The sequence below is a fragment of the Chaetodon auriga genome, chromosome 21 (assembly GCF_051107435.1).
Source record: "Chaetodon auriga isolate fChaAug3 chromosome 21, fChaAug3.hap1, whole genome shotgun sequence".
Classification (NCBI taxonomy): Eukaryota; Metazoa; Chordata; class Actinopteri; order Chaetodontiformes; family Chaetodontidae; genus Chaetodon; species Chaetodon auriga.
In genome coordinates this window covers 6,019,819-6,036,400 of record NC_135094.1, presented here as the reverse complement: position 1 = coordinate 6,036,400, position 16,582 = coordinate 6,019,819, and the positions used below count along the sequence as shown (strand labels likewise).

At 44.2% G+C, this 16,582-nt stretch overlaps 2 protein-coding genes across 7 annotated transcripts in view; both read right to left on the bottom strand.

Annotated features, from left to right (window-relative positions):
* Positions 1-529: 529 nt before the first annotated feature.
* Positions 530-11,947, bottom strand: topbp1 (DNA topoisomerase II binding protein 1). Its single transcript, XM_076721496.1, has 28 exons — positions 11,529-11,947; positions 11,130-11,223; positions 10,883-11,017; positions 10,623-10,766; positions 10,260-10,441; positions 9,856-10,049; positions 9,470-9,646; positions 9,155-9,321; positions 8,875-9,038; positions 8,241-8,485; positions 7,781-8,115; positions 7,459-7,631; positions 6,706-6,917; positions 6,120-6,436; positions 5,818-6,003; positions 5,551-5,666; positions 4,967-5,090; positions 4,016-4,174; positions 3,761-3,854; positions 3,473-3,674; positions 3,022-3,251; positions 2,563-2,705; positions 2,361-2,457; positions 1,695-1,858; positions 1,466-1,594; positions 1,294-1,383; positions 1,043-1,204; positions 530-758 (listed from the first exon to the last, which is right to left on the bottom strand). The coding sequence occupies exons 2-28, from the start codon at positions 11,214-11,216 to the stop codon at positions 630-632; spliced, it is 4,557 nt and encodes a 1,518-aa protein (XP_076577611.1). The 5' UTR covers positions 11,217-11,223; positions 11,529-11,947; the 3' UTR covers positions 530-629.
* A 993-nt stretch (positions 11,948-12,940) lies between these two features.
* The window catches only part of dnajc13 (DnaJ heat shock protein family (Hsp40) member C13), a 28,470-nt gene continuing 24,828 nt past the window's right edge, over positions 12,941-16,582 (bottom strand). For 5 of the 6 annotated variants that reach the window (XM_076761311.1, XM_076761306.1, XM_076761307.1 and 2 more), the window contains 6 exons: positions 16,370-16,543; positions 16,097-16,276; positions 15,804-15,944; positions 15,572-15,715; positions 15,338-15,437; positions 12,941-14,106 (listed from right to left, as the gene is read on the bottom strand). In XM_076761311.1, the coding sequence (XP_076617426.1) occupies positions 14,009-14,106; positions 15,338-15,437; positions 15,572-15,715; positions 15,804-15,944; positions 16,097-16,276; positions 16,370-16,543 (837 nt within the window). In that variant the 3' untranslated portion in view covers positions 12,941-14,008. Of the gene's footprint in view, positions 14,107-14,973; positions 15,079-15,337; positions 15,438-15,571; positions 15,716-15,803; positions 15,945-16,096; positions 16,277-16,369; positions 16,544-16,582 lie in introns of all 6 variants that reach the window. The other variant, XM_076761310.1, reaches the window with a different exon arrangement.

Sequence of the window (16,582 nt, the reverse complement as noted above, 5' to 3'; positions counted from 1 at the left end):
TTGGGAGGGGAATACTGAGTGAGTTAGGGTTGAGTGTTTTGACTCTTCAGTTCAGCCTCTTTGACTTCTTACCAAGAGAAGTAGATCAGACTGCTGACTACGAGTAAAACTGTCCTAAAAGATACAGAGGCAGGTTTTATTTATGGAAAAAATTAGATTAGAAATATTCACTTTTAATGAGGAGACAGCTGCTAGAAACAGCCAGAGTTTTTTGAATGGACTGTAAATATGAGTCAACTTCAAACATTCAATAAAGTTATTAAAATTACCTGCTAATTATAGTTTTTCAAGAAATAAATGAGCACATTAGGAACCCACCTCCAAAATTCTGCTGCTGAGAAATCGCTTGTCACGCAGTCCTAAACCGAAGAGTGAAGATATTCTGCCCCCCAGAGGCCACATAACATCACTGCACCCAATTACAAAACGTGACTCAACATTTTGTGCAGACCCTCATTGAGTCATCCGTCACAGCTACAGTCTGAGGCAGCAGCCAAATGCAATCCTGAGTGACGAAGCCAGAGTGATAAAACAAGCGCAACGTTCATTTTATTTTTACAGGATAAAAACAATCTTATTTACAGTCATTTTCACAGACATGGGCCATTTAATGGTAACGTTTAGTACATTCAGTTCAGACGTGACTTTTTCAGCCTGGAGTTGTCTGCCGCTGCTTTACGCTTACGTGACGGGGTGCCTGGAGTTTCTTCAGATGGAGCTTCGCTCAGGTGGTACAGCTCGATAGGTGGGGTTGGCTCCTGGAGGACAGACAAAAAGGCATCTTTAACACTGAACCTACCAAATCTAACTTCATTCTGACTTAACAGTAATAAAGCGATCTTACTTATTCCAAGATATCATCGTTTAAAATGATAAACGGTCCATAAAAGTGATATTAAGTCACTCTTTCTTCACAAAGCTGATACTTCACTTCACTCTCAGCATGTAATTAAACTGAAGCAACATCCTGTTTACATTAACACTGTAATATAATGATCTAAGATTTTGTTATTCAATCCAGTAAAAATAGAGCTCCACTGGCCTGCATGAGGTAATCTGCGATGTACTCTGGCTTCAGGCATGTGACTCCATTGGAGGCAGCCTCTGATATGTTGACCCTGAAGTCTCCGGGCTTCAGCCGGCTGAAGTCTGCAAACAGGTGAGTGGCCTCCTTGTACAAGGACGGCGAGGGACTCGGCAGGACCTGGAGAGAGAAATTACAGGTAAGAACAAAAGCTTTGGCATTACAATTAAACGCTGGCTGCTGAAGTAACTAAAAGTTCAGGCAGCAACCTTCGCCCTGCCAGACTGCAGTAACCGCCTGAAGCCCGATTCTCTGTTCTGGTCGATGTTCAGCATGACGGTCCATCCACTGAAGGCTCCCTGAAAAACACAGAAAGAATACTTAACACGCTTTAAATCTCAAGCAGCAGATAATACAATATGTGGCTGCGCCTGTAAGTACCCCGTGCTCAGAGCGTCCCTGCAGGCTTTTTCTCCAGCGCATGGCAGCTAATGCCAGTCTCCTCTGCTGGGAGGTGATGGAGGGCAACGCATCCAGAATGGAGCTACTGCCCCACTCGTACTCATCCTCCTGGAACACGACAGGACATTAGCTAACATGCTGGACATTAACTTCAATATCAATACCACAGCAATACAGTTACTGCAGGGTGAAATCTTCAGATCCTGACCTGGATGAAGCAACCCACAGAGCGGCAGGCCTCCAGGTATGAGCGGTGCAGGATCCATTTGCCGGCCGCCATCGCTGCCAGGTACTTCTCGTTGCGCAGGGGAGTCCCGACGATGATGTGGGAGCAGCTGGGGTCAAAAGACTGCTTGTCAAGGACTACACCACCTATAAAACCGTATTATGAAAGAGAGGAAAAACAGAACTATAGATGAGATATGCTGTACCTAAACTTACAGACCTGATGATAAAAGACCGGAGCCTGTTGCACGACCCACCTCTACCTGCTGACTCACTATACGCTGCTGCTTTCAACGTCAGCGGCAGAATTAAACACAATTTTCAAAATAATTTAATCTCACGGGACTGTTCTATACAATCAATCCCCCCTTTATGCTCGACATTTCTCTTTGTAAATGCTGCTTCGGTTGAATAGACCACATAAGATTCAAGAATGACTCAGCTGACGATGTGCTGCGGTCTATTTGAGAACATGTTTGTCAGAGGAAGCATCTGGAGGAGGAAATATTCCCAGACCCTGGAGGCACTATCCTCTGTTTTAGTCATTGGGGATTAGCTCCTCTTGACTTCAGGCCTGTGATGTGTTGCCTTTTTTTTCACTGCAGCGTGATGAAACACTGTTTGAGCCCTAATTAGGTGGAAAACTCACCAAGCTCCTCTATGAGGTGACTGTAATCAATGCGTTCCTGAGGGCTGAGGGAGGACAGCTGAAATCTGGGCGGCTGCTTTTCTTCCTCGCGCTCCTCCTGCGAGAGAGAGAAAGCTTTATTAGCACCGGCAGCTAGTTTGAAAGGGTGCATATTACAGCATGTGTGTGCAGATATGTTGTAAATATAATCATGAATGCTCACCTGTGGCTCCGGTGCGACTGGAGGGTTTGCGAGAGGGAAGGCGATGCTGGGGGCTTTGGGAGTGAGGAGGTCACTTTCTCGCTCCTTGGTTGGAGGCGTCCTGACTTTCCGGCCCATGTGCTGGTCGATCACATCACAGGCAGCTGGGAGAGGACAAAGTGATGACAGTGCAAGTCAAATTAGCTGAGATGCAGGTAAACAAACACACCTGTCTTAATCACACTGACCTGAGAGTCCTCTTCAGGATTGAGTTGCAAACATGGAGAAAACTACGTGTCAGAATTACTAACGATTACTACTACAGTTCGTAGGTGTAAACCTTTGGTTGACTAGACGTGTGAACTAGTTTATGTTTTGCCACTAGCTTTGAATCAGTCATGTGTAATTCTCCACCTTAAGGTATAACTTGGCTAACTTTGAACTTCAAACAGTTCGTGCAGCCTCCTCCTGATCTCTTACCCATCTCCACCAGCTCAGAGTCCGTCATGGAGTCCCTGAACTGAGGGCCGTTTTCAGCGGTGGGAGGGGGTGGAGGTGCCAGGGGCTCAGAGTATTGCGAGGGGCTTCCGGGCCACTGTAAGTTATCAGCCAGCTTGGCCCTCTCCTCCCTGGCTGTGGGGTCATCCCAGACGATCTGTTCACTCTGAGATGGCTCTGTGTTTATGTCCATAGCTGCTTCTCTGGAAACCCTGAGGTCAGGACAGAATGAGGGGAATTTATTTTGATGAGGATGAAAACAGCTTCATCACGCTCTGAACTGTTTCAGCTTCAGGTTTCTTCATTTGAAATGCCTCAAATTCATAAACTGTATGTGTTTTATGGCACAACTGTCCTAAAAATGTTACCAGGTTGCTTTGAAATCCTATAAGGATGCATCTATATTTACCTTCTCACTACATGGCTTCCTTACCTGAGAGCTTCTAGAGTGCGTCTGTTCCCACTGCGTCCAACCCGGCTCCCATCGGGCGTGTGGGGGCCCGAGTCGGCCCCTCCTGATCCCATCCTGCTGAGTCTGGCTGAGGCACGCCTCCCTGTCGTCAGCTTGGTGGCCGACATGATCTCCTGGAGCTGTCTTTGCAGGTTCTCTCTCATTTCTAGAGTCTCTGAAATATCTGCACGAGATAATCAATAACGATCATTAAAAACAAAAACAAGTGGTTGTATCATGTACATGCAGAGCTGGAAAAAAGACACTCACCACTTTTATCCGCAGCATCATGCGTCTCTTCTTCTACGCTTCCGTCACTTACACGACGTAACGTTGTATTTTCTTCTGTGGTAGCGTCTTCACTCTGAGGGTCAGATAATCAAACAGATCATTAGATGAGACCCCCTGCATTCAGGAGGCACCTCTTTCTGATGCTGAACAGCATCCAATGCTTGACTGATCTTCAACGTACAGACACAATAAAAAGCGCTACTACAGGAGGTGAAATTACATATTTCCACCCACCTTGTCGTCCTTTGCCTCAGTGGCGTCTCTGAGTTGGGTTCGTGTTGAAGGTGGAGACCTCTGAGAGCTGCTGGGCACCTGGCTGAGGTTTAGGCTCATCTTAGGGTTGTAGGTGAAAGGATACAGAGACTCGGGGACATGCCTCTGCTCCTCAGCACACTGCACAAGACGGCACGGCAACTTGTTAGATGTAAACTTCTGTGTATGCTGCCACAAGAATTAACTGAACGAAGTAATGACAAGGGGAAGCACAGCTGACACTCCCATCTGTCTGCAAAATTAGCACATCAAAGCTGTTTTTGATTAAATATTCTGCTTTGGTTGATGGGATGATAATTATTTCCCCCCCAGGTGAAATGTGCTAAGTGAATACTGAATGATAACAGGAGGCACAAAGCAGCAGCTACCGGCATGAAAATGATTAGATCAGGTGTATCTTAATATCACTTGTATCTTCTTGAAGACATAATTTCTTTACAAGCTCGTGTAACAAACGTCAACAAAATGCCTCGTTCATTGAGGCACGCATTTTTGACTAATAATTTCCTTTGTGGTTTATATCAAATCAAGCTCAGTCTGCAGTTTGTCTCCTAATTGTTTGACACATATGCACAAATAGATGAATATCTTATTATCTGCAATCACACAGTATCACTGACACTAAGGTCCATCAGGACAGGACTAACTGTGTTTCTGCATGATAGTACTTTAAAACATGAGTAACCAGCTTCAAAGTTACAATTCACTTTACAGCTCAAACAATTCATTGATTAATTGATTGGTTCCAGCCTCTCAAATGTGAGGATTGGCTGCTTTTCTCTGTTTTATATAATTATAAGTTATATAATATAAACTAATTTGTTGGTCAGACAATAAAAATGCATCAAAATAAGCAACTCAAGGAGTTGAGCAGTAAAGTAGAGCTTCGGGCTCTGCTGCTGGGAAACGTACAGCCTGCAGCCAGTGCTGGGAGACCACATGCAGCCCCCTCTCCTTCACTCCTCTGTATTCCCGGGTGTTGTCCCCCACACGGCCCTGGTAGATGTAGTGCGTCACTGTATCGTCACAAGCCCACCTAAAAACAAGTTGATAAAGAGTCTTTGTACTGTTTGCATCATTAGGATCACATTTTCAAATCTTTCTTTCTTAAATCAATCCTCATCTTCCTATATGTACATTAAAAGGGTTACTGGTTGCTGTAATGATTCCTTCTGTCCATCCTGGGTGCAAACAGATCTCTTCGTAAAGTGAGAGGGGACAAAATGCACAGTCCTTCTTCTGTGCAATAATATATTCTTAACATATGAAGCTTCAGCAGCCTGGATTAGACAAATAAAATGGACATCTTCCAAAGTTATTGTGCTTTTATTTTGAAACTTCCTTCTTTGTTCGGTATGTTTATAAAGATTTGGAAAGTTTTTTTTTTTCCACACAATGAGGACTGTTTATCCCCCCCACCACTTAACACTGAAATTGACTGAAGAAGGGTTGCAGCCAGCAGTAGTGGACAAAAAGAGTGACGACGTGTTGAATACCTGAAGTCCGCTCCGAGCGAGGCAGCGATGGCATTGAGTTCACCCTGCATTTTGCTCAGCTTCTTTCCCACACAGATCACAACGCCAGTCAGAGGGCCGCCTTCTTTTTCTGGGACCTTACAAACAAAAAACATTAAGTGATATGTGCAGTATTTAATAGTACTTTCCCTTGTAGTACAAGGTGCATTTTACTTGACAAATGATGCAATCCTGGGATTAAACCACCAATGTGGAGTATGCAAGCAGGCCTGCTGTACTTTAGTTTACCTCCTTCTCAGCTGTCTTGGTAAACTGGGGGCTAGCAGAGATGGCTTGCATATCTGAGGCACTATTTCGGGCACTATTGGCCAGAGCTACTTTCAGGTTCTTGTTGATGACATCAGTCAGCGGCGTCCCAAACTTCTCTCCTGGTTTGGAACTTCCCCCTGGAGTCTCCAATGCTCCTAATGCATCCTGAACAGGAGGAGCAGTTCATGTATTTACATGGTTATCCATCAAATATCAATGCACAATTTACTACATGAAGCTAAAATCCTAATTCTAACACTAGATTCTGTTGCTGTCCTGACCTTGACATTGAAGGAGGGCCTGAAGAGCTGGTCTCTGCTGAGGAAGCGAGAGGGAGTGTCCAGCTGCAGTGAGGGTTCCTTCTGATGGGGGTTCCTTCTGCAGCCCTCCTGGTTTTGTTTGGGGGTGCTGATGTCCTGTTTGGGCTTCATGTCATCCAACACGGAGCGGAACGCTTTGCTCCGGAAGCGACCTAAATCCAGCGGGGTAACAGCCTTACCGCTCTGGACGCCAAGCAAAGGGATCTCTGGAGACAAACGTGCCGGTGGAGGCATGGCTGGCTTCTGGGAACCGCCGACAAAACTCTCATCATCTCTGCCTGTAGGAGAAGAAAATAAAGCCACTGTTATAGGATAAGAAACAATGAAAACTTGGCCTAAAATGCACAGCAGAATCACACCAAGCAACCTATAGAGCCAAATAATATATTAGCTATCAAAAGTGCCAGATTTTACTTGGAAGGTAAGAAATACACTCATTGGTAATTTAGTATAATTACTGCCATCCATCATGTTCTACACCCAGCCAATGCTAATAAAACATGCATTTACGTCCACATAAAGGCTTTAATCGTGACACTTCTCTCACCTGGCGAGGGAGGCAGGTCAACTAGAAAACGCCCCTCCTCTGCTCTCTGGCCGCTCCGAGCAGACTCTAGTATCCAGTGCATGGTGACAGCTGGCAGCCCCCATTTCTTTGCTGCCTGGTACTTTGTACCTTCGGGGCTCTGCAACACCAGATGAGTGCTGGCCAGCATGCCTTTCTTCTGGTTGGCCAGACGCACAAAGTAATCCTGGACACTACAGGAGAGAGAGAGAAGATGAAGCTTTAAGACAGGTTGTTCATAACACACTGGCAGGACATGAGGGTAAAGGAGAGAAAATAACGTGCAAAGCAAAGGACTTCATCTACATTTGCAGTATTCAGCAGCGGTAACACCCCACAGCCCAGCAGCTCTGACACAGAGAAAAATGGAAATTCCTCTTTCAATATCTTTGTCCTGAACACAAAACAACCACCATAACAGAACAAGTTTCCAAACATAATGTGCCTAAAACCACAAGTATTACTACTACATTTTATTAGAGTAGAGTTACACCTGAAGAGTCATCATTGTATTATAGAGCCCATGACAACAAAACAATAGAAAAAGTAATGAAAGCAAACCAATAAACATTTTTAAGGACCCTGTTATAGCAGTGTGTTCCCTGTGCTGTTTCCCCTTTTGCTCTCCTGTCCTCTCTACCTCTGCTTCATCTGACTGCTGAATGAGATGCACCTGAAATAGGACTGAAGGGCTTAAAAGCTCCTGCGCCAGAATCAGAACCAGTGTAACCATACCTGGCTCCAAGGTGCTTGGCCAGCTCGACCAAAGACTCCCTCTCTGCTCCGGTGAACTGACTGACAGAGAGGACGCAGTCTTTGAGAGGAAGACGTCCGTCCATCACAGGAACAGGCGTGAACAAAGGGTTGGAGGAGAGCTGCAGAACACACTCCTTCTCCACACACATGGCCTGAAAATGAACAAGGATGAAACATTTTGTCAGGTAACAAACTTAAAATGCTCTTTCCTGTGACACAAAACTGATAGAGAACACATACGTGTCTTAAATTAAATTAAGGATGATTAACAAATTTGCCAACAGTATGACTATGATCTTACCAGCCAGGTATCAGTGACCACCTCGTCCACTGTGGCCTCCACCGAGCAGCCCAACAGTGGGACCACCGCGTAGTCCGCCACAACACGTGTGCGGCCCATCAGCACCTTGCCTCCATTTTCTGTCACCAGCAGAGAGAGCTGGGCCTCGGCCTCAGAGCCGAAGCCCACAAGAAGGAAACATTTCCCACAAAACAGGCCTGCCTCGCTGGTTTCTTGCAGGGTGGATTCTGGCTCTGGTCCTCTGGTCTGGTTTGGTGCCCAGAGGTCAGGCTGAGGCTCTGCAGCTGTACTGATGGACCTCCTGCTGCTGCCCTCTGCTTGTGGGGGCATGTCAACTGGAGGATAATGAAAATAAAAAAAGAGACTAGCTGCAAAACATGAAACTATATATCTTCTAAAATCTCTTAATGACATCCACTTTCACTTGGCCCCAGTAAATCCTTCAACAACAGATACCTACCTATTGTAGGGTCATCTTCCATGTACTGTGAGAGCATATCCTCCTCTGCTCTCTTATGCCTGGGAGTGCTGGGGCTGGCCACAGGGGGGCCGGCTGAGGGCCGGGAGGTGGAAGTGTGATGGGCAGGCACAGATACAGCAGCCGCAGCAGGAGGCAGACAGTCAGGGTGGAGGTAACCCGCTTCTGGGAGTAGACTGCCTTTGTTGAAACTGTCCACCAGCCACTGCACTGTTACTACATGAGGTCTGAGGAGTAACATACAGAGATAACATCAACTCAGTGGTTGCATACTGTAATCTTAAATGGCCACAGTACTCTCCACCTTATGCTACAACTTCTCTGAATATCATAGACTCCACTCCCTTCTACATTTCTATGTGCTTTGAGGATATCTGTGTATTTTCTTTATTGTGACTAAATATGATGTTGCAAAGCAACTTAACCATTATGAATACATGAAGTCCTTAACTTAAACTTCAATGGAACTTAATTCAAGGTGGGCTACATTCTTAAGTTATCAAACCATACCTGTAGTACATGAAATGAAATCAACACATCAAACATGCATGTACACATTTTGTCTAATTTACATATTTGATATGTTTCTAAACCCTTGGATTCTGTATTTTCAGACCTATGTGCTGCTTTGGAGAGAAAACTCTTGAGGTCCTGGTCCAGCTCTCCCATGACCACATGTGTGAGTTCCTCACTGGGCTGGTTGAAGCGCAGACCTCCTGCAGCGTTCACAAGACGCCTCAGCTTCTCCAGTTTCTTCCCCGGCAGGCCACACAGGTACAGCTGCACAACATTTAACACTTGTGAAATAAAATCTCAGACTTGTCTTTCATAATTTTTATCAAGAGATTACCAAGGAAATCCACAGTCTGTATGAATAGGAATATTCTTCTGCTTACCTTGCAGCCATCCAGTATATCATCAGCTGGGCAGACAGTGAGATCCAGACTATCTATGGGGTCTGGAGCTTCCAGGCGGCTGATGGTGGAGTTGGTGAGGGCCGTGTCATTTATTGTCATGCTGGCGTTGACAGAGATGTGGCTCAAGCCCAACAGAGATGGACCCTCTGTTAAAAAAACATGATTCTTCATTTTTATATATTGCAAACTAACACTATCAAACACTTTACAAGAGGTAATAAATGTAGTGCTCGACCCCGATCACACAGGATGAAAAAGGAACATTTTTAATACCATGAACAAGCTGTGCCTCACCCTCCTTCTTGTTGGTGCCAGTAGGGGTGGAGGTATGTGGTCGAGTGGACTTTGATGCGTTACGCTCCACAGTGTACCTGCTCTCGTCTTGACAAAAGCCCTTCTCTATGCTGTCAAACAACCAGTGCAGGGACACGCAATACACATTCCACTTCCGTGCACACTCGTACTTCTGACCTGCAAACAAATACAAGCACTGAAAACCAAAGTAATACCTATGAAAGTATCACAGATACAGCAAGGATGGTTATTATTTCAGACTAACACTAAAAGAATAATCAGAACAATCCTTTTGTTCTCCCATGTTGTTCTCCCACTACGTGAGTCTTACAGGAGTTTTTGATTAGAAAAAATTGGCCATTGTGTGAAAACTGCTGGTGACTTGCCGGTTGGTTCACTAACGATGAGGTGTGTGCACTCGTTCATTTTGAGCTGACCGGTGTAGTTGGCTCCATGCTGCTCACAGAGCCGCTGCACCTCTTTACGCTCTATGCTGGAGAGGCCTGTCACACAAACAGTACAGCCACGCAGCACAGGGCACAGATACTCCTCAATGGGGAGGTCTGAGTACCTGAAAAGACTGAGTGAGACAGAACGAGGTGTTCAAAATCATTATCATCTACATTTAAAAGCTGTGTTTTGATATAATCATAGTTATTAGCAGTGTTGAGACTGATTGGTAAACCTTCTGTATTTGTGAAATAAAGAGAGCACAAAGTAGCTCATTTAGCCAAGAAAACACAAATCTTTCTACAGTAGATCTCATATCAGTTTTGATGAGAGAACATACCTGTCCTGAGATTTCTCCCAGCAGGTTTTGACCCATGTGGGGAGCAGGATGGGTTTACCCAAGCTGGCAGCTACCAGGTATTTCTTGCTGCCCACCTCTCCTGCTATCAGGTGTGTGACAGATACATTTAGGTCAAGGTAGACCTGTCCACCCATGAGTTGCACCAGATCCATTATCTCTGCCTGTAGAAACAGAAAAACCTTCCTTTTGTTTATGTTTATTAACTTTGTGTTTATTGTTATTGTGTTGATTATTGCTTCATGTTTTAAGTCTAAACTCATACATGACCTCGCTGATGCATTAATCAAACAGCTGATTTAAACAGAGCAACAGTCTGAGAGGTATCAGAAGCAGTGAACTAACCCGTGTTGCTTTATCCAGGCTGGTGCAGGAAATCGTGATGTCAGCCATGGCCATGTTATAGACGGGCTTCTCTGCTTTGGGGACACAACGCTGCTGCTGCAGGCAGTACAACACCACAAGTGGACTCACCACTCGACAGCCAAGCTACACAGCAAATGACAAAGAGTGATGAAGCAGAGATTTACCCTCCATGACAGCCTTTCATTAATTCTTGTGAAATTCATGATTAAGGTTTTGATGTAACAAATACTGGGTCAGACCTTTTTACAGTGCAGGAAGGCTGGGGTGGTGAAGCTGCTGAAGACAAACAGAGACTTGTCTTTCTGGTCCATCTGTAAAACAGCATCTTCATCTATGGTTTTCAAGTACTTTTCAGACTGCAGCTCCAAAATGGCCTGTGTAAAAAATGAGATAAACATGATCATCAACAAAAGCATCAACAAAGAGACCGCAGACCATTGGCAAAAACTGTAATAATCAATAATGGAGGCAGATAATGGAGCTTACCTCATACGCCTTGACAGCATGTTCTGTTTTTTGTCCTTTACTCTCCACAAACTTTACAATAAAGCCTTCACTGTCTTTTTTAGACATGGTCAACCTGTCAGCGAATGAAGGACCACTGAAATTACTTAATATTTGTTACAACGGCATTAGTTAGCCTTAGCAGTAGCTTCTGAGTCGACAATTATCGCTTACAGAGGATGTGCTATGACTGGGCATCTTTTTTAAAGCTACGTTTCACATTTTAGCAAGCCAATAATAAACCGGCCATAGATTGGTACAACGTTGTGCGTATACAATAGTTAGCGTTAGCACAGTTAGCTACTGTTAGTTACTACTAAATTTAAAATACGGTTAGTTCTTCACGTTAATGTTAGCCAAACTAACAGCCGAGTCATTTACCTCAATCAGGCGGTCAGAGAACTGAAGAGGCAGTGTCGTATACTCTTGACAACAACGTTAATCAATCCGAACTTTAAAAAGTCAACTAGCTTAGCTTTAGCGTGGCTTCTTCATAAGAAACTCCTCGAAATGTAAGTTTATTTAGCTATAACGCAACTGTCAGATTTCCACAGAGCCTGTGCTCTTATTTGAACTGTGTAACCGGTCAGCAAACATTCAAACCAGCAAATACAATATTATAACGCTTCAAAGACGATTAGTGTTAGTATCGTTATAAACAAACAAATAAATAAAACCAATATGCACTTAATGGCAAATGAATAAATAGTTTGGCGAAATAAAAATAGCAGCTTTGTTGTTGTTGTTGTGATTCGCGCCAATAGCGTAACTTCCGGTGTTACCTGCTAATTCAACCGTGTGGAGTCAGACGCTGGTGTTCAAAAGATCCGCAGAAACGAAATATTCAAGGTATGATATATATTGAAAAAATACACCAAGAGCAAATTTATATATTTGTTTTAAATAAAAGCAGAGATATCAAACCAATTTAGTAAAAGTCTACTGGTTTTATTCATATTTAGGGATTAACTCTTCACTATATTGCATCAACCCCTAACTTTCTGACCCCACCGGAGGTGTATGACGTCACAATCCAAATAAGACATGTTCAGACAGCTCTTCGGTTAATCAATAGTTTGGGAAACCCGATCCGATTTCATGATGATGAGGCTACGTAGGGCCTACAAGATAATGATTAAAAAAAAAAAAAATCTCTGTTTGTATAGTACTTTTTATAAACAATTTTATGGATGTAAGTTATGCAAAATCAAGGTTATCCACCTATCCAGACTTCTTAAATAGTGACACGTGGATTGTCATGACTATCCCTTTTTCTTTTATCCCAACATGAACCTGGTAAAAGCTTGATAATACCATTTTAAGATGCTCTACATGCAAACTACAGTTTCTCTTTAGGTTTTTAAGTAAAACTACTTGCGTTTTGTCATAAAGATCCTGCAACTATGAAATGTTAAACGTGACCAAATTCCATATCAATTTCCAGGGCTGTGGGCAGGATGTTAAGGTCATGGATTAAGTTTGACCAATACAACATAAAAGCTCTAAAACTGTTTATTATTCATTAACAAATTATAATTTTATTTTCGCACCATGAAAATTGTCTCAAGGCCCCATCCACACGATCAGGAATAAAATGTGGGTAGGGAAACTTGTGGATTTATTTAAGCATCTTCTTGGCTTTAATGTGGTAAAATCAAAATATATACTCTAAAAAGCACCAGAATCAGCCTATTTAATGTTTGTCGTGCTTCTCAAACAGGAGCAAACAAGAACTCATTCTGTTGAAATCTGTTACTTCCACAAGCAAGAATGTAAATGCAAAAGAACAACACTGTGGGTTCCCTTTTATTCTTAAAATTTTATGTACAAGTGCGACTGATTTATTTTTTTAATGTACATTCAATATAGAAAGTTTATATACGCAATATTACATTGAACATTTCACAAATTGCACTAGTCTTTCACATAGATTCATAATCAGAGTCAACGTCATTCGTCATGTCTCAGCAGAAGCTCATTTCCGGTGGTTATTATTCACTTATAAATATTCTAGTGCTTTTTGCATTCTGGGGGAAGGAGAATTACTTTTAAAAAAACGTGAGGCAGAAAAGGTAGCCTTCAAAGAGAGAGCAGAATGAAGTATGAATTAAGATCAGAGGAATAAGAGGCTGGACGTGTGGAGAGCAGATCTGTGTCAGCTTCTAAAGAGTGGATCGAAGTGGACCTGAACGCACCAGACGAGAGGTCGGCATCAGTCTGAGGGTTCAGTGGAGAATCAGGGCAGAGAAATCATACAGTATTTTTTCTGATTTCCTCTTTTAACATTGTTTTCCTTTTCCTTATGAGAATCCATTATGTCGACTAGTAAATGCCATGTTTATGCAAGAGGAAGATAGGTCCTGTGCACAAATGTGTCACAAACGAGGCCGAGTACCCTCTGTTCAGGGTTTAGGGTAAGTGTAGCCAATCAGGATGTGACGAAGAGGAATGAGATAATAGAGAAGAGACAGTTAACCTATGTTAAGCCTCAGTCTTCCAATGTCTTTCTCATGAAAAAACAAAATCTAGAGTAAAAAATATATTCATACAAAAAGTAAACTCTTCTGTGTCATCGGAAGAAACAAGAAAAGTAGCACAGAAACAAAACAAATGTGGTCATCCGTTAAAACAATTTCAAAGTGTTTATGAAGACTTGAGTGCCGTCTGAAATGGGAGAGGAGAGTGATGCTGGAGGAGGTGCTGCAGAGATTTTGGTGAAGGTCGACGACGGCTCGGCCTTTCTCTCTCTCCATCCCCCTCGTCCGGGAGCTGAACGGTCCCCCTCTGAGCTGAGGCCGTGAAGCTGCAGGGCAGTCTGGGTGCCTGAGCGTGACGTGTGTGTTTGTGTGTGTGTGTGTCCGTCAGCCTTGGTCTCCGATGTCGTTGTCCACGGGGGGTGGGACGCTGCACATTACCGTGGTGCCAGTTCCTGCTGTAAGGTAACCTGCTACTCCTGGACCTGCAGGTGAAGGGAAGATGCAGATTCAATACGGCCCACCTGCACTTGTGGTGAGCTACAGTAACTTACTAAACTAACAGACGACTGTGTGTATGGAGGTGTGATCAGTTGTGATTTTAACAAATGTTAAAGGATGGGTGAGGTTGGAGAGGTGGCTGAACATGAAATAATGTCATAGAGGGTGTGTAAAGGGAAATGTCTGCTCCAATGCAGCATTTCTATTTTTCTGTCTATACAATCTCCTACCAAGTGTAAACCCACGGTGGACTGAGACCATAAACTCATTATTGAACCGGTTACTGAATCCAGCGAGAAGTAGGGTCATTTTCTCGGAAGCTTCCATAAAATCAGACTTGTTTTTTGCAGCCAGAGAGGAGTCGCCCCCTGCTGGCCATTAGAAACAATTACAATTACTAATAAATCTGTCATTCGGCAGACGTTTTCATCCAAAGCAGCGTACATATGAATTCACACGCCAAGGGCAGTTTTGGAGTTCAGTATCTTGCCCAAGGATACTTTGGCATGTGGACTGCTGAGGCCAGGGATCGAACCACCGACCTCCTGATTGGTGGACGACCGCTCCACCTCCTGAGCCACAGCCGCCAAAGAATGCAAGTTTAAGGCACTTCAGCATTGGCTTCTCTTTTCAGACACTGTTTATACAATCTGTTTTTGGTACTAATGAAGCTACTTTGAAGTATTTTTTGGATCGCGATCTGTCCTGTTTCACTGTTTGTGTGAGATGAGGATGAAGATGTCATGACATTATTTTCAGGACTGCGAAGACGTAGGGGTGGGAATGGAAAATCAAGTGTAGGTCAAAGATGGAGGTAAAGAGGCAAGGTCAAACGTCAGGTCAAAGTCTACCTGAATCAGAGCAAGCGAGAGGAGGGCTGTGAGGGCCCATTTTAGGAGTCTAGAGCCCACCTCGCAGTGGGCTGCTGGCGGCCAGGAGAGAAGGAGTGGATACCCCTGAGGAGGAAATGAGGAGGACAAAGAGGAAGGGAAGGGCAGAGCCAGGAAGTTACAGGACGTGGAGAGAGAAAGGGTCGCTGGGTTTAAGCACAAGTGAGGAGTCAGCCACAAGGTGGATTTTAGGGTAAAGCAAAGCATTAAGATTCAACAACAGCTCCGTGAAGACTTACCTTTGACACACTCACAGAAAAATCTTTTAACAGCTTTGATTGGTTAGAAAATGTCACAGCAGGTTAAGTTCATAGAAACACTTTACCTGTCAGGTAACCTGCGGTCTGAGACTCTGAGATGAACAGATCATGTTTCTGGTCTTTGAAGGCACTCCACACTGAGGACCTCGCTAGAATCTCATTCACCTGTAAATTGGTTAAGAGTTTGGAGTAAGAAAAATAACCAGTATGATGTCATTTTCAACAATTATTTAATTAGCAAACAAAAATCATCTAATGGTTTTAGCTGATAATCCTGCTGTCATGTACTCTGATCATACCTGTTCTCCAAACTGCAGACTGCGAGTCATGGACTTGAGAGCTTTCACTATCTGGGCCTTTGTAGCTGAAGGGTTGTCTAGCGTCTCCAGTCCGATTCCTTCCAGGAGCTTCAGGAGGTACGGGACCAGCTCCACTCGCAGAGCCTGTTCAGTTCATTAACAAAATAATCATTCATTTGACATGGTCATCAAACATAAATAAAAACAAGCAATAAAGTTGCCTGGTGTTTACCTGGGCCACTAGTTCAGTCTGCTCCTTCTGGAACATGCGGTTAAGAGCTTCACAAGCCAATCCGGCCATGTCGGGTCGACTTTTCATCCCCGTCATGAGGGGACCGATGGTCTCCAGAGAAGCCATGGAGCGTACACACAGCTGCACGAAACAAGACAGTTTCAGCTAATATGTTGTGGTGCAGAGACGAGACAAACTCAGTATGCAGCCTGGGGTCTTATTTTAAAGTGTGAAACAGTCAAAATCGAGCCAGCAGAGTCAACTATACACTGTATAAACATCCAGCTCCTCACCTCATTGTCTGATAGCACGTGGAGGAGGCGGATGGAGCTCTTGGGCACGGCGTTGTTCTTGTGGTTGAGCGCTGCCAGGATGCGAGGCAGGTGACCCAGAGGAGGAACCTGGTCGGCCAGCTGGCTCTGTGTGCTGAACAGACATACCGCTGCAGTGGTAACCGTCTCCAGGGCCTCACCCTACAGGAGACCAGAGATGTCAGGAAGAGGTGAAAATGGCTGGTGTAAGACAACAGTTTGTGTGCGTTTGTGTTTCTCGGTACGGCTGCTCACGTTGGGGTTGTTTTTCTCCAGCAGCTCCGTCATGGTCTCCAGGAGGGACACCAGGAACTCTCGAGGCTTGCGCAGCACCCAGCCTGGCTGAGCAATGAAGATTCGCAGGAAGACGCCGCCAACTTCTAGCTCGCCCTGTCCTGCTCCACAGGCCACCGTGAAGTCCTCTGGAATCTGAGCACACAAAGCAAGAAGTTACTCACATTGAATCGT

Coding starts and splice junctions, on each gene's coding strand:
- topbp1 (XM_076721496.1), bottom strand. CDS start 11,216: ATGTCTAAAAAAGACAGTGAAGGCTTTATTGTAAAGTTTGTGGAGAGT. Junction 4,175..4,966: donor CCCAGCACTGGCTGCAGGCT/GTACGTTTCCCA, acceptor CGTCTTGTGCAG/TGTGCTGAGGAGCAGAGGCA. Junction 1,384..1,465: donor AGGGACGCTCTGAGCACGGG/GTACTTACAGGC, acceptor TGTGTTTTTCAG/GGAGCCTTCAGTGGATGGAC.